The sequence below is a fragment of the Neopelma chrysocephalum genome, unplaced genomic scaffold (assembly GCF_003984885.1).
Source record: "Neopelma chrysocephalum unplaced genomic scaffold, ASM398488v2 Primary Assembly neopelma1_44, whole genome shotgun sequence".
Taxonomy (NCBI): Eukaryota; Metazoa; Chordata; class Aves; order Passeriformes; family Pipridae; genus Neopelma; species Neopelma chrysocephalum.
In genome coordinates, this window is record NW_020897703.1 from 17,653,059 (window position 1) to 17,679,503 (window position 26,445).

Below are 26,445 nucleotides of genomic sequence, written 5' to 3' on the forward strand. Positions count from 1 at the left end.
TAGAAATAGAAATAGAAATAGAAATAGAAATAGAAATAGAAATAGAAGAGATTGACCTAAAGAACACCAAAATTCAGTCAAATCTTATCTATGGCTCCCTTTGATACGTTATTCTTCTGATCAACCAAGAACAAAATGTCTCAAATAGTTTCAGGCAGTTTGCTCAAGGTAACTTTTAAAACTTCTAAGGCTCAAAAGTGCGTATTATTGCAGTTAAACTGAAATTACAAAGATACAGATGTACTTCATCAATCAATCCAACACTTCAATCCACGCAGAGCTTGGTGAAATGAATAAAAAACCACTTAGTGCTATCCCTCTCATTAAATGCAATTAATCTACCTGGAACTACATCCAAAGCCAGACAATAAGATTTACAAATACTTCCAAGTGGTATTCCATGCAGATGGAAAACATAACAAAGCTGGATCAGCAACAAATTCAGGGTGTATATTCCCCTTACCATGCTTTTAATCAAATCAATAATTTTGAAGTCCTGAATCAAGCACGGGTTGATCCACTGTATTAGTTTGTAAGCACATGATCTTTCATATTAAACACCATCCTATTTCTATTACTCTACTCAAAGCCACCTTGTTCTTTGTATGATATCTTTATCTATTTCTAGAGGAATAATACCTCCTAATTTCTTACCATCAGCAAGTTTCATTACTGTAATCCTATTTTTTCATTCAATAGCAAAGCTATTTACTAAGACTAATTCTTCAGAAATTAGCTGTCACTATCTTTCACACTAATAGCATAATCTTTTAGCATGACCTGCTGTACCTCTTCAGTTGCTGACCTGCTAATAGAATTTTTACACTAGAATGCAGTTTAAGTAATAAATTTCCATTGCTGTATCATATCAAATGCTTTCCTTAGAAAAAAAAAAATTAGATCAATTTTTTTTGTCAGAAAACCAAAAATCAATTAGATAATTAGAGAGCATTATTAACTTAGTCTGACATGATATACCACAATATTGCATTTTATCCAACTTTCCACTTACTTTCAAGTCTACAATTTTTCTTTCCTTCAAGTATTGTTCTAAGTCCTGTATGGCTCTGAAATTGGACTATAAGGTCTCTGCTTGTCCCGATCATTTTTATCCTTTCTTGAATAGCATTGATGTGTTTGCTATAGTACAACAATACACCTGACAGACTCACAGAATGACAGGAATTACCCTACCCTTAAAATACATGTTCTTTCAGCTTTCTAAGATAGAAATTATTGTACCCTCTTATTTGCACAGATAAAGCACTTTGATTCTTGTCTTCATTTTGAATTTGGTTATTTCCCTGCCATCTCCTCCTTTTCTAACAGCCAGCCACCCCATCACAAATGTAGTCTGAAATTTTTGGATCCAAACTGAAAAAGATCATTTATCTTGACCAGTTCTTTCTGCATGGCAGACCTACTCTTTCTTTGTTTCCATCTTACTTCTAAAGCTAAAGAAATTTTTACTATTAGCTACTATGCTTCACTCTTGTATTTTCTGAGGTCCAAACGTATAGTATTCTTGGTTGTTTTTTCCCTGTCCTTTTTAAATATTTCATCTTGCTTCTATTAAATATTTTTGATTCTTTATTTCCTAAATGACAATTGGGAAGTACATATAGACAGATCAACCTAAATAGAAATATATTTCACCTATTCCTTTCTAATTCTATCTTGATCAGAACCACTTTTAAATAAAAATTGTTCTAATTTTTCAGCAACACAAATCTTGGATGATTTGCAAAGGGTTGGGTTTTTTTCAGTTGAACTAAAGAAGCTGATGTTTCCCTGCTTAAAAATAGTGTAAGACACTGATTTTTAATTTTTAATCACAATAGAAGCTGATACCCCTCCTAGGGGGGTATGTTCTATGTATTCCTAATCAGCGTGAGAACACTGCAGATGATTACCTTGATTAGATTTTCTCTCTCTGAGTAATAATAGATTATTAAGGAAGACTACTACATTCCTTTTGCAGCACAATCCCCATTGAGAATTTTCTACACATAAAGATCTATATTTAGCCACTGTCTATGCCTGATATGGACAGATAAGGGAAGGGAAAGTCATAGAAAATTCATTGGCCCTCTGGGAAAGCAGGAATTTGCAGTAAAATTAAAGGGAAAACTAACCGCCATATTCATGTCAGACAGCCCACATACATGGTTCCCCACAAAATCCTTCCAGAAATTCTGCAATTTTTATCCTACTGACACCACAGATGTGGTCCACAGACTTCTGGGCACCATTCAAGAGCACTATCAACAACTGGCAGGGAGAGAAAGAATTAAGGTTCTAAGAAGAAAAATTAACCAAGAATTGCTGAGAAATGTAAACTCTTAATGAAACTAAGCAAATCATCTCCCATTTCAGTGCCAATGAAAAAACACTCAATAAAAAAAGTTCTGTTCCAGTATTATTTTTTAATCAGAAATGCAATTTAAACAGCCTTTCTTACTAATTTTCCAGAAATAAAATAATCCAACATCGAATACTCATTCTCAAAATAAACTGTTCCCTGATAGTTAAAATATGTAAAAGTTCTCCAAAAGTAATCTCATTCCTTGCTTTAATCTTTTTATGATGGTAGCTTTATCAGTTTCTTGAGGATTCAAACAAAATATGAAGTTTTAAAATTTATTAAAGTGGTAAGCTAAAATATGAATAAAACCAATGATTTTTAACTTCCATAAATGGTATGTTTAATTTTTTCCCTTGATATTCACTCTGACCTATATTTCATAAATCCAGATGAAAACATTTGGCTCTGGGAAACGACAAATGCTGTTGTAATACTAGCAGTCTAAGGATTAAAATTATGGTTTTATTAAGCTTTATATCCAAAATCGTTCCTGAGCTTGCTACAGCTCTGAAATCATTCCTCAATACACCAGCAACCAATACCTAAAGATAATTTGTAAGAAGTCATGAAAACACTCACCTTGCTGTCTCCCTCCACTCTGCATCCTCTCCTTCACGCCAACAAATTTCATCAAGTTCAGTGAAGAGATCATGAGGAATGTGCTCCTCATCATCATCTTCTGTTCCAAGAATAAACTGCACCCTTTGTGATGGGGTATCTGCAGAAAAATAAAAATATCAAGTCCAAAACACCAATTTTTTTGCCCTGAGCAAACACTTAACATTTCATGAGATTATCCAGATTCTTTCACCCATATCACTTATTGCCACACAAAAAAAATTATACTTATGCTGTTAGAACATTCATTTATACACGAATATGTTCAGATAGTGACCTCTTCATTTACTGTAATTGTCTACTCTGCTATTTCAAAATCTCATCCAATGATAGAATGTGATGTACAGAAGTAGGGTCTATTGAAAGCTGGAATGGTATCTCCCAGAAAAAAAAAAAAGGCAGCACAGAGAGCAGCATAGATATAACTGATAAAAGTCGTCTACTCCAGCGTTAAAAAACTACTTTGCAACTTCATAGGTCTAAATCTACAGATCTACCTCAGCTCACAAAGCTAGTATACTAAATGTGAAATCTTTCCTGTACCTAGTAGGAGAAAAAAGGACAAAAAATCTGTCTAATGCGAGTATACAACTGCAAACATAAAAAGGAATACTTCACTCTACCTACCATCCCATGCCCCTTTGTTAACTGTTTCTACATGGTTAAGCTGCTTGAGATGAACAAATCGTTAATCTGTCCCAACTTCCGCATTTTATCCTTCCTGTCTCTGTTTTCCCTTACAATATTGTTGCTGGTTATTCTTCTTCATAAGTTTTCAGCACAGAGCACTAAACAGATTTTGGAGACATACTATTCTTTTTTCATATCACTCAAAAAATTTCCAAAGCTCACACAGCATCTTAAACATTCAATGTTCATAGCTCAAATTTTGTCTTAAAAACCAAAAATCCTATTGGCTTATTTAAATGCAAATCTCAAATGAATGAACTCTGATGAAACCCAGTCTCTCTAGAAATACGTAGCTTCTTTTTCTGTTAATGTATTTTAGATTTCTGAAAGGAACCAAAAGTCCTTTGTGAGAGAGATAGGGGCCAGGCTGCCAGTGAACTGAAAAACTGATCATCCAGCAGAACAGCTCAGCAATTCCTTGAACATTGTCTAAATGAAGTTCTGTTCTATAACCATATTTGTAAGACAATCTAGAGTATTCCATATAACAGTGAAGAGTATCACTGCATAGGATCCTCCAGCTCTTTGAATTTTGGAAAAACTAAGATGATAGCACCCAATGAATGCTAATTAAAGAGCAAATACAGCACTGATCAAAACAAATTAAACAGGCCACTGACACAGAAAATTAAATTCAGCATTAAAGACATCTTTTTTGGTTGCAATACTAAACTAGCTATAGCAATGAAACACAAATAATACATGACAGTTTTCACCTGAGGTCTATTTGCTTAAACATAGCGTAACGATATAGTACAGTCAAGCCTATTTACTCCTTCACAAAGCAAGGAAACTAAAACCAAGAAGAAAAAAGGCAGAGGAAGGAGAGAGGCATGGGCTTGGGCACTGCTAAGCTCTAGAGAATGGAACTGCAGGGGGACAGCTAAGGAGACAGAAATTACTTTTGGTGAATCATTACAGAACAGCAACAAACTCCTCCACTTGACCCCTTCTTTGCTTTCTTTTCTCTCTCAGTGTTCAGTTCTCTTTTTTCTTTAAAACCATTCTACCTTTTTTTTAATCTGAGACTAGAAAGTACATTCTAGTCAAGAAGTGTGCAACTTTTTAGGACTATTTTCCAAAAGGACAAAATTCAATGAGATATGAACTTACAAAGGACAAGTGCATATGACTAGTAACAGAACATGAAAAACAAGCTACTTTGGTAGAGAGCTGGACCGCAGTGATAATCGGAGAATAAGCATTGCCAGGAACATCCTCTTGATAAAATCAGCACTAGAACTGATTTACAGCAACTGCTATTGTTAAGTAATAAATGAGCAGTGTTGTACAGCAGAGCTGAAGTTTCATGACAGTTATGATACTCATGCAAATACGTGTTTTCAGCATGGGAAAGAAAGCAGAGGATCAGAAATCTCTTCAAGTCAGGTGAGTAGTAACAACCTTACTGCAGTAATTTGCTCTTACTGGGTTTTCTGTGTAACAAGCTACATGACAGATAACAGTGAATCACAGAATCTTTTAGGTTGAAAAGATATCTAAAATCATCGAGTCCAACCACTAAACAAGCTTTGTTAAGTTCACCACTAAACCATGCCCCTAAACACTACATCAATAGAAATGACATAATATGCACTAAATTATCTTCTTACTTATTAACAAACCAGATAGGCCACTAGCTATCTGACTACATTTCTTTACTGCTGCAATTTCTATCGGTGTTTGAAACCTGCAAGTCACAGCTTCATTTTAAGACACCAAGCTGGAAACCAAAAAAAAAAAAAAAGTTATTACTTGCTTTATAGTACAATAATTTTATTTCAAGGAAAAAACCCGAAGAGAATTAAACAATATGAAAATAATAACAAAAATAACAAATCTGTTCGTTCTACTTATAAAACTGAGTTAACAGGACTACTCATGTGAGCAATGCCAGATGGATTTGGCTCCTATTCATAAAAGTAATAAATACCAAATATGTCATTAATATGTTATATAGAAAATTAGTAATATGTGATTCGAAAATAGTATGAAAGTATACTTCAATTGCTGTCAAACTGTGATAACTTAATCCTCAGTCTAGAGGCATAATATTTGCAAACTAGGACACTCAATGTATTCTGCAGTCTAGGAAAACAGAAATTGGCTTGAATATTATTTTTGTCTATCCCTACTTCAATTAGTACAGCCAGCATAAAAAAAAAATCCTTCATATGATTATTGCTATTCCTAAAAAGTCATGAAAGCAATCTATATTAATCTTTAAAAAATTAAATGAGTGGTACTAATTTGTTACATTAGTATTTTTATCACTGCAGTTGTTTTATATGCAGTTGATTTATCAGAAGCAGCGTGAATTTAAAGTTCCACAATAAGCAGCTGATGAGTCTCCTAAGTAACAAGTTCATCACCAGTTCAGGAAACCCTCCAGGACCAGCTGGGACTGGGACTGGGCAGAAAGTCTGGTACACAACAGGAGCAGGAGTACTATAAACAACCACTCCTGCTTGGCTAATGAGCCATGTCAGTCAGGAAAAGCTGAAGCACCTTTCTGTTTGCTGTGGCTCCACCAGCCCAGGGGAGCCTCCAGCCAGAGTCCATGTTATACATGGGTTTCTCTGGGCTTGTGCTTACATCATCTGTGCAGCCCTCACAGAGACTTCCAAACTACCTCTGATACCTCATTGTATGTACGGAAATCCTGAGTGCACCAGGTTTAAAAATATGGCTAACTCCACTGCACTATTAAAAGGGTAAAAATTATGACCTAGTGGATAAGTTACTGTCGAAAGCACAAACTCAGAGTGGGACTCAGTGCTGCAGAAAGAGAGTGACCCAGCAGAAACCTGACATAACTGATCCCTACTATAACTCTTTGTAAAGTCATCAACAACCCTAAAACAAACACAAGATGTGGGTATAGACATGCCAAAACATCAGATCTGAAAGCCAGAACTGCTAATAATCCAATTCCCAGAGGACAATACAAAGAGCTGCTCCCTGGAATAGCACTGAGTGCAGGTAGTAGCAAACAGTGGTCAACATCACCATCCCACCTTGCAAAACACATGTAGGAAAGAATCATAACTGGCATTTCCCCCATTTAAAACACCCCCAAGTGCAACCACAATTCTGGTTCAGGACTGCTCCCTCTTGCATAAGGGAAACACAGTAAAATAAAGAACTTGGCTGGGGTCACAAAGGAGGGCCACTCTCAGTCCCTCCACATAAATTCAGCCCAGCAAACATTCTGCTCCACTACACCAGTCAGAATAATACACATCTCCTCCTCAGAGAGTGCCAGGATTTCTTTTGGGATAAACTGCCCTGCCATCAGCCAGAAATGCACACAATTCACCCAGGTGATATCACATGCAGAAATACAGCACTGAGTACATATAAAATGTATCTAAATTCTGTCTTCTGCTCTTGATAAACTTAGAAAGGGTGCAAAAATGTATTTCCGGTAACACTCCTAGCTCACTTGTCAGAACAGGTTTCGGTATTTCCAAGCCTGTCGAACCTGTGTTTAAGGGCAGTATTAGCAGGCGAGTACTTCTTACTGGGGTAAGTAGATATAGGAGTGAAAGATTACTTTTTCAACATTAGAAAACATGCTAAATGTTAAAATAAAACTTTCATTGTAGAAGTTCATGTAAGATAGTGAACATCATATACAAGATTTAATCCATGCCTCATGTTCTTGTACATTCACATTAAAGTAATATTAAATATACAAACTTTTTTTTTTAATTACTCACTGAATAGGACAGACTGCAGACAGGGAGCTAATAGGTGTAACACAGCTGACATCCACAACAATCTCTTACAAACCAAGGGGAAATGGTGTGAAACAGTCACAGGATCAGAGAAAAGAAAGGATCATTCAAACACATTCCTCCTGCTTGCGCTCACCACAGAAGTGGTAGATGGGGGCTCTCTCCCCACCTCCTTCCTCTGCAGATTGGACACTTAGCTCAGCAATCAGTAAAGGTAAGGATCACAAATTCTTTTTTTTAATTAGAAACTATGGTAAAAATTAAGTCCACATAAAATAGCAAACAGGATACTTCTGAAAATCTCTTCACAGACCTTAGAAATCACGTGTTAGGTTGGGAGAAAGTATTTGCTTGTTCTTCCAGCACTTTATCCTGCTTCAGGAAGCTATCCCTGCATTTCCTTTACAGGAATTGTTTCCATCAACCCAGGACTATGACAAATAATTACATCTTTCAGATCTGACAATATGGACAATTCCCAAGCCTCACTTCTCTTCTTTTTGCTAGACTCTTAAAACTGCAGTTATGATACATTATATTAATCCAGATTTGCAGCAATCTGTTCCACAGCTATGCAGAGATTTAAATTTCCAAGTTCATCCCTTAGCATACAAAGCCTATAGTTAAGGGTAGGTGAATTCGCTTAACAGCCATACTCTTTACAAATAATTAAATGTACCCCACTAATAACCCGTCAACATTTGAGATTAGGTACCAAATACAGACAACTGAGTCCTTTCATTATACTTTCTTCAAGCCCTTCTACTAATCCAGAGAAGTTCCCCTTTGCAATCCACTTTTTTGCTTGCATTACCTTCAGGGAGTCTTTCTGAACTGTGCATGCAGTCCTCTGCCAGGCTCACCTCCAGGGCTGCTCTTATGGTCTCTCCACATCCAATATCATGAATTACAAATTTAAGCCTCTTTAAAACTAGGGATTACTAAAGCCAGATTTCTTAAAAGAACAAACTAAACCTTCCACAAGTCCTAATAGTGTCCAGTTCTAAAAGACACATGAGGCTGCAATCAAACTCCACTCCTCACAGTTACGTTCACTTTAACCCTCAACAAAACCTGTCCTTAAAGATACCCTTTTCAGAGCTAAAATCTTCATATTTCACCACATTTTAAAACAGCAACATAAATATCTTTAACTCATGAGTATGAAAGAGCTGTTTTGCTGATTACAGACAAACAACAGACATCCAAAAAGCCACTGGATACTGCCACTAAAATCCGCATGCATACCAAGTAAGCACAAGTCTATCAGCCAAAGGGAAATCTGCACCAGGTTTCAGTGCCACCACAACCCACAGAGCTGATGGAACTTCTGGCCCTGCAACTTGCAGGCGCCAGCACCCATCACTCTCCCAGCAAGCAGCATCAAGGAGATGCTCCAAGCATAAGCAGCTTTTTTTGACAAATTAGTTTTAATTTGCATCAATTCCCTAATTTAATTCACAGAGCAGCCACAATACTTGCCCCACAAGAAAAGCTGTGGACGAGGGGAGCTGAAAGCTAGGATGAAACTGGGGCCTTAATTACAACAGCAGCATTTCAGCTGGGAATAGTGAACCTCTCCAATAAAGCAAATAGCACTACTGCATTTTTAACTAGAGTGGATAATTTCATTGAATGTCTCCTTCAAAAAAATTAAGAAGCAAGATAGTAAAAATCCAGACCTTGAAATCACTTAGCTTATAATTTTTACTACCCAAAAAAAGCCTCTACACGAGCAAGCCATTTAATCTGCAAATTGTGCAATTCACAGGCACCTCATTATGGCAAAACAGAAACACCTTTTAGAACCTCATGTCACCAAGAGACAACAGATAGACAGTGAGAATCAGGTGTAGGGAAAACAAAACCTATATCTGAGTAACTGATCTGTGCCCCCAAATGACAGGACTCTTTTTTTATTTCACTAACTACATATTCTATATATTATTTGTCTACTCTGGAGTTATCTCTGAATCTGCACACTGAGAACACTTGGGTTATTTTTGAAAAGTAACAGTAGGAGATTAAAAAAAATAAAGCTTATGAGCTGATGTCAGAATGTTGTAAAAAATCTATTCTTCAGAAAACTTCCCTCGAAAAGTAGCTGCTACAGATTTCTCAGCCAGGATTCAAAGGAATTACGAGAAAGCTTACAGATATTGGCATTACATTGACTACAGGTGTTTTCTAGACATGTTGATACAAAGAAAACAGTTTAAGAAATTGTTTTTTACTGGATATGAACCCTGTGGCACCTGTCCACTCTGCATGGGGCCTGGACAGCCCCACAGCACATCGTGCACTGTACAGCTCCCTGAAGCAGTGAGAGCAGAGCAAGATCTGCACCTGATGGTACTAAACAGATTAAGTTATAAATTGCACAGTTAAAAATTTTGACAAAAATGCTTTATCCCATGCTTGGTTAATGGAGCAGTCTGGAGCACTTCATGTCTGAGTATTTCAGGTCTTTACTTGTTCCAGAATCTCTGTTATTCAGTTGTTGCATCTTTTGCTTTTATTATACTCCTTTCATACTTCAATGCTTCAAAACACCGCTAATTTATTCTCTTGTATCATAAAAATCCTTGTGTATTTTTCTGACTTACTTCAAAGCACTGCTTTCTATCAGTTGGTCTCACAGTGCTTATTTTCTCTTTCTTCTTGCACCTGCTCATCAAAACATTTTTTCTTTCCCCTCCTCCCTTCCAGTTCCCCAGCATATAGCCTTCTCCTATTCAGCAGAAATGCATTAAAAGGTGTCTATAGAGAGATGGAGCTAAGCATTTCTGGGTGCTCAATTAAATCCAAATGCTTCATAAATTAAGGGACTAGTTTGGATCTACTCTCTCAGGTAATACAGTCCCTCATATTGAGTTATGCATCAAGAGAAGGAAGTGCATTTGTCTTCCTTCCAACTTCCTTCAGCCTCTGGTTACTGTTATAACCTTGTGGTCATGGGGAACGAGAGCTAAGAAGCATTACTGAGGTTTAGTGGATTCGGATTTAGTGTGGGAAGTATCTGTTTCTCTCTCTATGCAAATAAAGGATAAAAAAAACTATGTTTCTATTCTCTCTAAAGGCAAAGCTTCTCCCCAGGCAGCACAACAACCTGCCTGAAACTCCTATAAGGAAAAATCATAGCAAAAGCAAGGATGTGAATATACACTAAGATTAATCTCTGTATTATTTTGTCTGCCAGCTCTGTATATAACCCCACCATCACTGCAGAATTTTAGGATTTGCCTTCATTATGCAAATCCCTTTCACTCTTGTCTATAGAATGTCACATTTCTGCCTGGATGGACAGACGCCAAGGCTCAGTCAAAATCTGGTTCACTGGCCAAACTTCCAGGAGTCAGATAGACTAGGGGAAAACCCCTCAAATTTTACTATTTAGGTATTGATTCAGGGTGAAAATTTTGGATAATTCCAGACCCATAGTTCTGTCTTTGGATTCTTTCAATTGTTATCAACCAAGCACTTTGAAGAGTATCTTCGGCATTCTGAATCCAGAAAAGACTTGCGTGTTTCTAGATTATAACTTATCTGTCAGGTGACATAACTTACACACATCCCTTAACTGGTAATTATAATACCTTTACAAGTGAAAATGTGACTTAAAAAAACTGCAGACCTGTAGTTGTTTTCATTAAGTTCACCTCAGGACAAGTGCACTGAACATGAAGTTACAAATGTGCTTCAAAACTGTCTTTTTTCATATTACTGATGCTGCACGTCAGAGATCCTTTGAACATAGGCTGGTATACACTTAACACAGAATAGTGCTGAACACTACATTTTATTGTATACACAACTCCCAAAGACTATTAAGGACAGATTCAGACAGTTAATTTCTTTTTTTTTTCTTTTTTACTTTTGACATTAAGAAGGACACAAGCCTAGGTCTCCAGAAGTTGAAAGAACAGAGCTAAGTTCTCAGCCAAAATGTGTCACATACTGGCACTTAAATAAAGCCAGATGACTCAACAGAAGACACTGCTTCATAGTTCAAGATATCTCACTTCTTGGCTAATGTAACTTTCAATTGTTTCTTTTAAATCTGACTTTATATGTATATATGCATATTCTTTATGAAAACTATTTTAATAATTTATGAACTTTGTTGTTTTCCAAGAAACTGGTTTCAATGTAGTATTGGGTCTTTGTACATTTGAAATCCATTCCAGACAGGACCACCACAGCCAATTTTTTCTTCACTGTTTAGTCTTCAAAACATAACTCATATCTGCTAAGTTTGAAAAAGTCTTGACTTTTATTCTCAAGATAATAAACCATTGTGCAAGATTTGAGTATTTCATGCTCTAACCATCAGCACTTATACTTGCTTGAAAGCTTTCTACATATGTAATACAAATTTCTGGTTAAAAGAAACTCTTTTAATTACTAGTCTGTAACCTGGAATTACATTGGCACATTTCCCTAATGATTTAAAAACACACTAGCAAACTGTTTTTTATACATGCTTCCACTATATTTTCAACACTTGCTATAGCCCTGGACATTTCAGCACATGCACTTTTTATTTTTGAGCAGCGAATAATATTCTCATGTGTTTCGAGACAAAGCTTGACTCTTTTATTAAGGACTACCTTTTTCTGTTCTCTGTAATGTTTTTTGATTTAAAATTTTGAGAATTTTAAGAGTTTAATATTAGAGGTTCGTTTATTGAAGGGTATTTTTTCCGGTTTGCTCTCAAGTCCTCAGTTAGAAAACACATGGCACATTTACAGTGTCATGTAAGGAAAAAGGCACAGAATCTGATAAAATGCTGCAGGCTCAGTAACATTAACATTATTACAAAATTAATTGTAAAGAACCACAACTCCTCTATGTTATGTTTTAGGGGCAAATACTCCAGAGCCTTCACTGAGGGCAGCTGGTGCCATGAAGTGCTTACCCCTTTCAGTGGTGGTGGCCATCTACCTTTCCGAGGACACTTACAGACAGTCCCCTGTAGTGTTCCTTTAGTGCTAGAAATTACTGAGATTTCTCGTGTATTGACGGCCACCAGCTGCTGCCCTTCAGTGGATTTGTTCAAAGGAATGAATCGTCTGCAGAGACCGAGAGGCTCTGGGGGATTCCCCAAAACCCCACTGCTAATCATATCCAACTGGTAACAGGACATATGCATAATCATACTGATGTTTATTATTAAAAGAGCTATCGAAAAATAAAATTTGTCTTACCGAAAGAAGGAGATTCTCTCCCATCTTCTAATCCTGAATCTCGCTCTCTGTCTCTCTTTCTGTGTTTATGTCCACGGTGCCTATGGCGCCGGTGACTTTTTCTTCCACCCAGTGGCACATGAACTCCAATGAACAATGTTCGATGGCCTGTAAGTAAAAGAAAGGTACCTTTTAAAAAGGGGCCATGGCAACATAAAAATATTAATAACTGTAATAGCATTAATGGTATAATAATTATTATAATTCTGTAATTATATCATATGGATTATTCTAATATCAATAGTCAGAACAATATTGATTACTATACTGATGATTGAGCATCACAGATATACAACCCTCTGACACAGAACAAAATCTCAGTACCAAAGTTCTTATGATGCAGTGCCAGATTTATATATTTTCCTTCAAATTTGCATCTCTGTGTGTGAACTTTCATTAAAGCCAGACAGGTGTTCTGTAAAATGTCTTCCAGAACAGTAACATGAAGAGACACATGGATCTCTTTGGATTGAACATTTGGTAAAGTTGCTGTTTGCTTTGTGTGTACAAGAACTTTACCAAACTTATTCCTATTTATGAGCCAAAACCTTGACAGAATTCTTGTGGGAAAATCACTGAAGGGAAAATGAAAAAAAAAAAAAAGAGAGAGAGATTAAAAAACCCAATAAAACACTATGTAAGCTCGACTGCACTTATATATGCAGCTACACCACACCTATAGAATTTTATGTGCTCACATCATAAATACATTGCCGGTAGTTTAGGGTGCTTTCATTTTTTCTATTTTTTTTTTTTTTAATATATAAGAAGGTACACATTGCATGCCTGCTGCCTTCAAGTCTGAGAAATTTTATGTTGCTATCAAGCCCAAAACATTTAGCTCTCTTAGCTATGTGGCCCAACAGGATCAGAGCACAGTAAAGCATTTAGAAGGGGGAGAGCACAGCACAAACCTGCAGAAAGAACCACAAAATGGAACAAATGGGAAAGGAATCGTGACTCACTACAGGCAGGTCTCCTATGTTTACTCAGCAGAAAGACATAGTCCAGATTACTCATCTCAAATAACATTTATGTTCTCCTTGAAATGAACATAACACAGCTCACGGATAATTGCTGCTTTGCTGTAATCATTGAGCAATGTCAATCATCTGAAAAAGCTCAAGAACATTAAGCTAAGGTAGCACATGATCTTTAATCCTATGGAGACTCCAGTGGGGACAGAAAACACAGCAAGGCAGTGCGTGTCACAAAACATCAAAGAAATTCAAGGCTGACAGAAACTCTCTGCAGAGGCAGAGCTAAAAAATCTGGAGAAAAGACTCTGGACACCACACTAGTTACTTTTTCAACTTTGACCCATGTAGAGAAGACTAGAAAGCAGAGGCATCAATTTTTGAGAGACTATTCTTGTAAAATTGGGAGATTTTTTCTAAAGCAATGGCCACAAGTTGAAAATTATGTATTTATTTATTTATTAAATACCTCTTTCTTCTTGCTTATTACATTTAACCAAAGAAATTACTTAAAGAGAACTGCTGCCCTTGGTGTATTTCAAATGCATTGCACTCAGTGGGGCATGAAACAAGGAAAAATGCATTAAGTAAAAAGAATTCATTAAAAAGATATGGAAGGAAAGCAGTAATGTAGTACTTAACTACATTAAGTTAACCCTTGTCCCCTAACCCTTGTCCCATTCTTTCAGGAGAAAAAAAACAACAAAAAACATTTTTAAAGGTATGGGATTACTCTTCATCAGACTTCAGTAACTTCAAGAAGTACAAATAGATTGCTTTTTTAATTTAGTAACTTAATAAATTCCTGCTGCTTTGTGATAGAAGTGGGCATGCTTATCCTAGTTTTGTGCCACTTCAATGATCAGATTGTACCTGCATCAGGAAACGCACATTAAGACTCACATTTCAATTAATTTCCAGGGCTGAAACCAGGACTTGAGTCCAGATTGTTTTCTATTCAGTAAACAGGGAAACAGTGCCAGAACATTTGTGCGTGTTTGTCTGAATGTCACAACTATTTTCACAATCAGTGCACACTGAAAAGAAAACAGGAACCTGGAAATTGAAATGGATAACCAGGAAAAATCAAAAAGGATTTTACCCTCTCTGTGTGAACCTTTTGAGACCAACAGTCCTACCAAGGCATAGTTTCAATAAATGCAAAGAGGAGTCTCAGTCCTTGTAACAAGGTTCAGTCAAAGAAGAGGAAAAGAAACTGACAGGGGAAAAGTAATAGTTTCCTACAAAACAGGGATAGAGCAAAAAGCAAAAAATCTGAGAGATGAGAAGTTCTGGTTTATTAAAAGAGCACAACTGTGGAGCAAAAAAAAGACCTGCTGGGAACAAAAGAAACACTAATAAATTCTAAATTGCTGACAAAATGACAATGAATGATGGGGGGGGGGGGAAGAGGAAATATAAAAGAAATCCAATGATTTCATTACCTTACTTCAAGTAACCTTTTGATGATAGATATTATGAACTAGAATGTAATGTACACTTTTCTTGTATGAGTTGTCCATGCCATTATTAAATAAGAATTTCCAGCAAGCTCTGTAAATTTCCAAAGACCAGAATGCCAACCACAAGGCTGCCCTGCAGTCTCCAAATCAGAGCAGGGCAGATCTCAGTAAAACTGACTAAATTTTCCAAAAAAAAGAGCATCTATAATTGGGTGAAGTCAATATCCACCAGGATATCCACTATCCAGGATAGCCTTATAGTTTATAACTAATTGTATAAGGGCACTTATTTATCTTTAAGAACTTTTATGTGTGTTTTATTATTCACTTCATTAGGATGCCAACTAAAAATTACTGAATATTGTTTAAATATTGTAAAATAATTCTGCTCTGCCATACGTTTCCACAGTGCCCAGCTCAATTAGATCATAATTTCTCATTCTTTTGGCAAGGCTACGAAGACACTTAAGTATGGCACATAGTAACAACTGTAAGTTACATCAGGGTACATACCATTGACATCAGGTACAATCTAACAACCATTCTCACACAGAATTTAGACATGAATTAAGAAGTGAGCATAACAGGGTGTTCTTCCTACCAAAGGAGTGTATTTACTGTGTTAAAATTGTGTTTGGAAGAATGTGAGGCACTAGGGCAAAAATATCTGTACTCTTAGCACTCCATTAAAAATATCTTAATTCCATTACATTAAGGGAAACATTTACAAATACTTTTTCTCCATCTCCATTTTTCCTTGAAATGTCACATCCACTCAAATAATTGTAATGGGATTTCCAGAAGCACCTAAGTCAAGTCATCAGTCACCATCAGTTATAACGGGGTATGTGTTTTCAGAGCTTTAGAGATCCCACTAGATTTCTTTTTTCTTTCCATTTATTTAATGCACAAGATAGATGGGTAGGATAAGCTTCTGTTTATAAAGACCCAGAATGTCAGGTTCTAAAAACCATTTCTAGATGGTACCTCTGTCATTTTCAAGGGATATGCAGAAAACGCTTGCTATTCTGAGCCTGTCTTTTTAGATGGTTAATTTGCTATTGGGTTCTTAAAATAAATTTAGGTGTAAGGAATAATTTCTTCTTTGGAACACAGCAACCCCAAGCAACCCTTCTACTTAGATTTTATTCTGAGAAATGTCTCTGCAAGACGTATTCATATTAATAATGTATATTTCAAATCTGTCTTTTCTAGGGCAATGAATTCATACCTCCACAAACTGAAGATATTTACAGCACAATACATTTTCTCTTCAAAAGTTTTGAGGAAATCCTGATTTTTACATATGGTTATATGTACTTTCATCTGTCTCAAAATTAATTATAATTAACAGGATCCCTTTTAAATATTTTATATTATAATTTGGATTTAATGTAATCCTGTAAAAATTAAAAAGAATACTTTATAAAAAGGGTCATTATTTTTTTAATCCTTAAAATACTTTAACTCAAGGAGTGTTTTAATGCTTTGAAGGTAAACCACAAGCTTCTTATGCTACAATAATAATGCACAGATTTGAACTAAATTTATATTCTGTTACCCAGCTATGTGCAATTTCATTCAGAATGGCCTTTTCTAAAAAACAATCTTTATACAATTTAACAGTAGATATGTAGCATTGTATAATGGCGACATTGTAGAGCAGATCAATTCGGTGCATTGCATTTCTTTAATAAGCTTTCAGATTGTAAATAATCTTTGTGTATTACTGTCTTTTCTCAGAGGTTCTGTTTTTAAAAATTATTTGCTCCTAAATTCTAATGCTGAAAATACTTATGCATGTGTTCATGTTTAGCTTTCCAAGCAACAAATCTGGAATAAATCAACATTTTAATTCAGAGTGTGTTTTTTGCAAGAACAGTCATGGCCTTTCTATGACAAAACACTATTGATGCTAATGTAAGGTTAGCTGAAAAAGCTCAGGAAGACCAGATAAATCCTACGGCTCAAGTATCTAAATTAATTCTGATTTTTAAAATAGTAACATAAACTAAACATAACATAAACCATGGAGAGGAGTAAACCTTTCTCAGCATGGAAATTCTTTCAAGCCTCCATGTTAGACCAGGTATGTGGGACTCAAGTGGGTCCTTTAGGAGCTCCTTAGTGAACCAGCCAAGTTGGTAGCTACTGTATAAAAAATGACTCAGTGCCTTGAAGCCTCTTTTATGTATTACCAGCTAGAGCTGAACCAAATGCAATTTTCCATTCTCTAAAAAATTAACAGTGAGGTAGAGACAGAAAACCAGCAGTCCATGTAGAGTTAAAAAAATTGCCTTCTTCCTTATAGGAGAAAAAGTGATTATGGTGAATTGTGTAGGAGTAGAGAGTACATGACTCATGATTCATTATTATAGTGCAGCAGGGAGGCAGAGCTGAAGAGAAAGCAGAAAGGACAAAAGCAATCCTTCCTAAATCAACAGTTTACATTGCTATTTGCAGTTATGGTTTGCCCAATAGACATTTTTCACCTTTTTGCCACGCTAAAATTTGGAGGAACTGACAAGAAAACCTTCACAATTTTGTTCTAGAATAGATTACAACAGAAATTATATAGAAAAAAAATAAAACAATATCCCTGGTCCAAGACAGCATTAAGGACATATTGAATATGGAGGATAAGAGCATTTCACTGAAGTCATTTAAGTTAAGGATCTTTTAAAGAGTCAGAATCAATCACTGCTCTCCCAGCAAATATTGCCTCTTAACAAGAGGACTTTTCCAGGTTGTGGCTGGGCTAAAAAGTCTTTATAACAACACTTACGTTCACTACCAATTTTCCTACATTTCCCCAGAGGAGTACAGAGGTGGTATGTGTATGGTCCTATAAGGTCTCAGACCTTGCCAGACAAAAGAAAAAAGTCAGCAGACACAGAATGTAAAAGGACCTGCTCAGACACACAAGCTCTTTCCACTGATGGAAAGTGAAGCTGTAGTTATTGAAGGGAAAAATTTGACCTATATTTCTAAATTAGCAACAAGCAAAAAAAAAAAAAGCAAACTCAGGACTAGTACAACTATATGTTAAAAATGGAATGTTTCTCTCCTCTGATGCTGCAATTTTGCAGCTTTCACCAATAATGGCAAATTGGTTTATGTCAGTTTCATCTATCAGGATTTCACAAGGTGAAATATTTGGAAATATTAGTCCCTAGAAATATGGAAAACACTTCCTGTCTGTGAAGCTCAGAGCAAAGTCAAACTTCACAAGCACAGCTTATGATCAACGAAAGACTGTGGTGTTTAACCAACACCGTGATACCTGTTTGCTTTAATTATTTCATTACTCTTCATGTGATCTTTCAAATAGATTTTGTGAACATAACCTTCAACGTGAACCACCTTCCCACAGAACCTCCTGGGAAGGGACAAAAGACTCACACAAAGGGACCAAGGTGACTGCCAAGACAAGAGTGCAAGAACAGCTCAGGAGAAAAGTGAGATGTCAAGGAATATTGAACTACATAGGAAAAAAGGAAACAAAACTAGATGAGAGGCACTACAGAAAGACGTGTCCTAGAAATCACAAACTGCACAAGCTCGAGTATTTAATTCCTGGTAGGCAACAAAACGAAAGAATTCTGTACTTGTAAAGCCAACAGTACAGACACAGACTAAGCTGAATCTCTCTGCAACTCTACTTCCACAGCTTATATTGTACCACTCCAAGCCTAATGCTGCAAGGAGCATGAGCTAGGTCAGAGTGAGCATCAGGATGAAGAGGGCACCCAAGGGAAGCAGAGGCAAAGAATCTTGGAGCAGAGGATCTTTACTGACACAGTTATGAATTATTTGTAAAAGGCTGTAATATCCTGGGAGCCAAAGGGAAGGGAGATCTTGGTCGATGTTCCTGTCTGACCAAGCAGAACTCATATCTGACTCACTTCTGCACGGGGGCATGGGTGAATCAAGGCTAGCAGGTTAATAAAATTTATGTTCTTTCACTCCTATGAGCTGCTAGGTCCTACTAATTTTCAGGTAAATAATGTCAGTGGCAGACAGATCTACTATGATGTTATTTCTATAAAAAATGTCCGGTCTCTGGGAATAAAAGCCTACTTAGATATCTGCAGCCACTCTGATTTTTACGAAGTAATATATGGAGATTAGAGTTCAATCACAATGAGTTTTTTACATATTAATCCTAACTGTATTTAATCAAAATTTCATTAAAATAATTTTCAAATTATTGTCACAAGCTAGAACAAATCTAAAAAGAAATAATTACTACTATAACAGCTTTGGAAATTAAATATTATTTAATTATTATTAAATAATAGTTTCATTATTAATATTATATAATTGATAATGTTTAATTATTATTTATAAGTAATTATTAAATATTTCACCTTTTTTTGATCAGCAGGACATCTACTATCAGAATTAATCTTCATATATGTTGTTAAATACAAAACATCTCTACTGTGTTTCAAAATAATTTTTGGTTTATTAAGTTTAAAGCCTCAACTTCTGTACCATATTCTGTGTTGCACTAGTGATGTTTATATACTAATTTAGCTTGCAGGTTTTTTTGACTTTCAGTAAGCAATCCATGTAATCAGAATTTTGTCAGAAGTGTCAGAATGCATATTCAGATGTACAGTGATTCATATACTGGATACAGTGATTTACGTGTCCTGAAAGACATGAAAGATGGAAAACTTGATTTCCCATGAGACAAATTTTTCTCACACCACTTAGGCAGATTAAATGTATGAAACATAACAAGCTTAAGCAAAATCTTGACTGAATTAATGACCATTTTGCAATTTTCTCCAACAGAGCCAGAATTCATCTCTGATTCATGCTTGGACCTCCATCTAACAATCCCATCTCCAGCCATCTCCCTGTTGAAGCTGCTTCTCAAACCAGGCCACAGTAATACCCACAGCAGCTCTGAAATCCTGCCACAAAAATCCATGATCTGCAGTTGACCACCTCCATCAAGGACAGCCATAGAACAGTCATTTTCCTGCTCAGCTAATATGGTAGGCATAAGGAAAAGACCTCAGAGCGCATTTAGTGTCAACCCCTTTGCATATCTATATAATCCAGAAGTCTCAGCACGTGACCTGACAGAATCTGAGCTCTCCAGACACATATAGAGCAATCCAAATATTATTTATCTATGAGACAAAAAGTAGGTATATTCATTTTGACAGAAAACTGCTTTTACTGAACATACATTGAAGCAGTGGCAGACAGCCAGAGACAACAACAGAGTAAGCTGAGTGCAACTGTTCATATGCACACCTGTTTATGAAAACTTGCCTACCTGCTCACAGTACAGGTACATGTACAACCTGTCCTTTTGCAATTAAGTACTTTAGTATTCAGAATCAGTGCCCAATTCTCATTTAGGAATTCCACTACTGATAAAAATAAGAGCATATTTATTTCAGTAGGAATTTTGTCTGTATACACATTGAAAGATAACATGCAAAATATGTGATTATAACCAGGGGAGATAAGCTTCTTGTTTTGCTATTAGAAATGCTTTCCTGTCCCTCCATTAACGCAACAGTCAGACAAATGACCTATTCAATATTAGTGACTGATCCTGACCTTGCAACTCAGGAAAAATTAATTACGTGGAAAAATCATTCATGCTGAAAATTTGAATGCCAAAGCTCTGCAAACAATTTACCTCTGAAGCACTACAAAGCTAAAGTAAAAAGATACTATTTGCAGTACTTACTGCAAGTATCATTACTGGCGCTAAGATGAGCACCACACCACTTCTGTTCCCGTAAGTTCTGCAGTTCCTGTCTTATCTCCCCAGATTTTTTTAAACTGCTTAGGGAAGGAAAACACTGATCTAGGAAGACTGAGGCAAAATTCTGGTCTTGTGGCTGTTCTTGCAGACAGCATTAATCACCATGACATCTTCATGCTTTCAGCAAGAAATGTACTTGCAATATACTTGCAAAATGGCTGCCCAAAATATGCAAATCCAAATATTTGCTGGGCCAAGAAATTTCAGTAGTACACATTTAAATCAGTATTTCTACCATTTAAATGTTGATAGTGTAAAATTTAAAAAAAGCAAAATACTTACAATTTTAAGATTTAATAAGAAGAAATTGAATATTGATTTTCAGATTTAAACAACCTTTAGTTCTTCACATAAATTGCAATTTTTTTAATGTTGCTTACATGCTGCTATTGAAACTTAAACCCTGGCAAATCTAGTCTTTCCCAGAATATTCCATAACTAGCTATTTACATTTTTAAAACACAAGCTAAATTAAATGTCTGTCAAAAAGCTAATTACATAATACATATTAATAGTCTAATTATATGATTTTTCTAAGCTATGCAATTGCCACTTGATTATTTAATTTAATATTTTATAGTTGTTATGTCATTAGGAAAAGGTAAGTTTTACATCAGAACCCAACACAATGTACAGTGAATAAGGCAGATATTTGTGAGTCACCATTTCCAGATGGAGAAAGGCCTAGATGTACTAGAAAACAAATGGACATGCTATTAACAGCAACTGGATATTAAAATTTGCAATCTCTTCAAAACTTTTTATGTCAATTGGTATTTTTGAATGTAGTGATTATATATTTAAAGACCTACCAATCTAAACTTAAGAGTGGACATGAAATTTATCAGAGAAAGCTAACTGCATTATGAAGGATTGATTCCACACTGAAGAATTGTTTTCTTGAAACACATGAAGCAATGCTGATTTTATTTTTAATAAAAGTAGATTCACTGGCTAACTACAGAATTTTTCAATGATCTAAACTATTTAAATTGATGGAAAGATTGTTGGGGTGTCACTGCCATGTTCCACTGTCCATGGATAACATCCTAGAAGCAGATTTTTGAAATAATATTTTCACTGATATTTCAAAGGAGGATGATGAGGAAAAATAATAATTAAATACAGTTCTTAAATTAGGTTCCATGTAGTCACATGCAGAACATCATAGTAATTCTGACTGCCTTAATGCTTGAGTCTACTCATGTGACTGAGCTTAAAGACATCACTCCCCAGAAAGCTGTCTATTTCTAAAATGCCACCTTACCATCATCAATAAAATGATTTAGAAAAAGGACGTTTTTGTGGGTAGACTCAAGCCACAAAAAGCTCTGTGCATCAGTTTCATGGAGAAAGGAAGACAGGGAGCCTGCATTCTTTCATTGGGTGTTTCTCTAAGGACACCAGATACAATGGTTTCACTTTGTTCCAGGATGTGATTAAGGGACTGAAGACCACAAAAGATTAAATGTGAGATTCAAAAACAGAGCTTGTGTGCCTAAATCCAAAACTGCCATTGCCAGCCTGACCCACTGGTAGACACTTAACCTTTGGAGACACCAAAATTCCAAACGCCACCCTGGAAACATCTTACCTGAGATCTATCCTTGCACATGCTCAGACTTTCCCCAGACTGAGCAGAGAGCTACCTACCTCATACATGTCATACACTGCATGACATTTTACATCCTTCCGTGAGAGATTACCTCATACAGACACAGCCAGGAACCTTTCAAAATGTAGCTACATTTGCTTTTTGAGGCACTGCTTAAGGAAGCAGTAATAGAGAGTTGCTGTGTAACACATTGGCATTTCCATGAAATCATCAATATGGCCATCATGCAGCAGAGAACACAAAATTCACACAGACAGAGAGAAAAGGAAAAAAAAAAGATGATGATGATGATGATGATGATAATGATGAAGTAATCAAAGGTAGGCATTTAGAAAGCTCAGGTTCATGCACAGATGTAGACTCCTCTCTTTAGACCTGAAGCAGGTAACTTTTCAGATGTAGCATGTTCAAATACACCCCAGATTTTAGCATTTGTTTTTGGCGAGTTCATGTGGATCTGTGTGACAAAGATAAGAGCCTCCATGTCCCACTACAAGGAGGTAACAAATCAGCAAGTTCCGATCTCAGGAAAGGGATATCACATGCACAACAGAAACTCAGTTTCATCCAATAACTATGACTGGGGGGGGGGTGTCACACAACTCAACACAAGAGTGTAAGTACAGTAGTAACGAGAGTAAGTTTTGGATCCACTAAACAAACTGAAATGCAACTAAATCATTAGGCCAATATTGTAAGACAGTTCTCACAGCTTCTCACTTTCTCCTATATAGTCAAGTTAGCTGGTTTCTGCAGTTTATATTATCAAGTATCTGTCTAATCTCTGACACTCCAGAATTACTTTTTTCATCTGAAGATGTGGCTAGGTGACTACATGAGGACTGTAATGCAGATGTAGAAACCATCATAAGTACTAAATCAGCAGTCCTGCTTGCATCTACATACTTGGAAACTTAAAGGTAAAATGACTTATCTAAAGTCACACATGCATATTTACAGGACTTGATTATAGATCACTGAAAACTAGCAAACACCTTCCACCATAATCTGTGTCTGAACACCACTCTGGGAAGAAAGTAACATTTCTCATTTTAAAATAAACTGTGAGACTGATTAAGAGATTACTCTCATTTCTTTTTATTCCTGCTCAAATCAATAAATATACACATTCAAATTACACTTCAGTACTTCCAGAAGAAAGACATAGTGTAAAGCACAGAAAAATCATCTCTCACCTTCTAGATCTTCCTTTTCAAAATGTGTTTTTAGAATGGAGCGAGTTCCACCCCTATCCACAACAGCTTCTTCATCATTTCTCTGCAAAACAGAAAAAAGGACAGGTAAGCTGCTTCTCATTTGGAAACTATTGGCAAGATTGTACAGTACTATAAAACAAAGATGCTTTTAATATTTAATTGTTGACTCTTCCAACTAAGGAACTAAAAAGTTTTTAAGAATTTCATTTTCCTTATTAAAATCTATTTCTTATGCATCAGTTTTACTGAGGTATCATTACAGCTAACTTTGATGTGAAGAACTTCTGTTAAAACCTGCAAGATGATGAGTAAGCACTGGTTACTGGGAACTAAAAAAGCCATGAGTCAATAGGACAATGAAAGAGATGAGAGAAGACATGTCTGATCTCGGCAGCTTTATTCTTGTACTCCTGAAGAAAGTGGTTGCACATATATTTTTGTCTTTAGACCAGGATTCTGAGCTACATCCAGAATTTCCAAATTATAGCACTAACGCTCCTTTTACTTTGGCAAAGCTAAAGAATAATACTATGGTAAGAAATAAAATTAACACGAAGAAAACAACTGGCTGCACTTACTGGTGAATTGCAAAGCCCTTGCTTTTCTTTACAAACACTAAGCTGAATTTACTATAAAGGTAGGTAGCACACACTAATAGCAAAAAACAGAAAAGCTCTTCTTCCTTAGGAACATCTATTTCATGTTTAATTTTATCCCACAGCACTTATGTGATCAATTAGTGTATTGTGCTCAGGCTAGAAAAGCTACAAAAATTGGTGATTTTGTCACTTCTGACATGGGGGGAAAAAAAAAAGGCAACACATTTCCCTAAATAGAAAAATCTTTTGGGAGTTCGGCAACAAGACACTAGATGCTGTGCTAAAGTATTTGCTTCAGTATGAGTTTGACATCACCACTTGTGAAAAAATCTAGCTGCTAAATACAGCCTGTATTTCACAACATGATTTAGAGTGGTTTCCATTAAATTATTATGAACGAAAAAAGAATGAATTATACAAAAGTATCAATTAATATATCATGAATATATATTTACTTGTCATTAGTGAAGGGGTTTTAGTAAGTGATATTACAACTAGTACGGCTTAATTTCAATATATAAAATTGGTATCTTAATGGAAGCGTGAAGCAAGGGGATTTGAATACCAGTGCTTGTGATAAATATATATCTATATATAGAATGCAATAACAAGAAATTAAACTCTCTGAGCACCTCTCCTTAAAGAGCAGATGCCCCAGGCAAAACGATTCACATCTACAGCTGCATATGGTGCATTCTGGATGTGAGTTTTTGTTTCAGGCTCCTCTCTTTTTTAAAAACAGCTGTCATGCTGTAGCTATCTTACACAGAAAAATCCTATGAATGTGTCAGCACCAAGCATCTGGGCTGTTAAAGAAAGAAAGAAAGACTAAGCATTACAATGTCTTTATTAGAGCTTTCCACAGACCATAGTATGTAACTGAAACGTGACAATAACAGAAGGCCTTCTACTGAAAAAGTCTTGTCTTTTAATAATTTATAATTAGTTAATAACCTATTAAGATGTACCTCAGCAGTGCAACTTTGCAACAACCATTTGATCATCTTAGTAAAATGAAATTTAAAGCAGTTAGACATAACTGGGCATGCTTGTCATGCTGGCACAATGCCACGCACCTGGGTAAATGATTAGGCAGGATGTCAAAGGCCAAGTATTACAGCCATATCAGAAGTAGTGCTATTTTAGCAGAAGACATTGGCATCAGTATTTTACTGATGCTTAAAAGGACTTTTGGAAGCAATATTAGGGGAAATTTACAATGGAGGATATACTAAATTGCTGGACAGCTTAAAGCCTTTACAGATTATCTAAGAAAACTAAATACAAATTAATTCATTAATATTTATCAAAATATGCTCATACACTTTGACTTCTCCTTTCCCATGTGTTCAATTTTCAGCTTCTGGCAATCTTTCTCTTCCTCCCTCCTTTTCCTGTAATGTCACAGCAAGTCTCAGCCTTGTCTCATTCTCAGAAGTGGGTTTATTCCATTAATATTACAAGGAAAAACAGCTTAATTGGGAGTATCGTGTTGTTGCCAATTCACTTGTCAAACTCTGAGCAAAGTCCAATTAAACAGGCCTTGCACTGAACACACTGGCTTCCCAGGGAGCAGTATCAAAGCCACCTTGCATCTACCAGTACAAGAGTTACACTGCATTTACTCTAGAGGTAATTTCTGTGATTCCTGTACTGCCCCCTTGGAGGAGGGGAGAGGTGAGGGAAAGGTTCACTTGTAGTTTAGTGCAATTAGGTCTTAACCTCACTGGAAGATAAGCACTATTGCAATACCAGTAAAAACAGCGGCAGATCTGCTCTACTTTCCCCTGATGATTAGAGACTGGAAACTTAATTTCAGTTGGTAATGCTTTGCTTTTTATTAGAACATCAGGAAAACTACGAACTTGTAATTTTTAAATGCTGCAATAAATGAGAGTTTGACACTGAAAGTATAGGCAAGACTAATGGTAAAACAGTCATGGAAGACAGAATTCATGCCAACCAGGCTCCATACTAACATCCTCAAAACCATGAATCCAGTGCAGTTTTGCCCATCAGTTTCAGCAGGATCAGAATAAGGCATGAAAACGAAATGCTTTTCACTGCCATGCCACGTTTATGTCAGAATTCTACCACTTCTTCCTTTCACCTCATTTG

At 36.1% G+C, this 26,445-nt stretch overlaps 1 protein-coding gene across 10 annotated transcripts in view; it reads right to left on the reverse strand.

Annotated features, from left to right (window-relative positions):
- The window catches only part of SLC4A10 (solute carrier family 4 member 10), a 149,724-nt gene that overhangs the window by 69,346 nt on the left and 53,933 nt on the right, over window positions 1-26,445 (reverse strand). For all 10 annotated transcript variants that reach the window (XR_003533537.1, XM_027678746.1, XM_027678749.1 and 7 more), the window contains 3 exons: window positions 23,708-23,789; window positions 12,621-12,767; window positions 2,945-3,083 (listed from right to left, as the gene is read on the reverse strand). Coding sequence is in view for 9 of the 10 variants with exons in the window: in XM_027678746.1 (XP_027534547.1) it covers window positions 2,945-3,083; window positions 12,621-12,767; window positions 23,708-23,789 (368 nt within the window). In the remaining variant the exon portion in view is untranslated. The remainder of the gene's footprint in view (window positions 1-2,944; window positions 3,084-12,620; window positions 12,768-23,707; window positions 23,790-26,445) is intronic.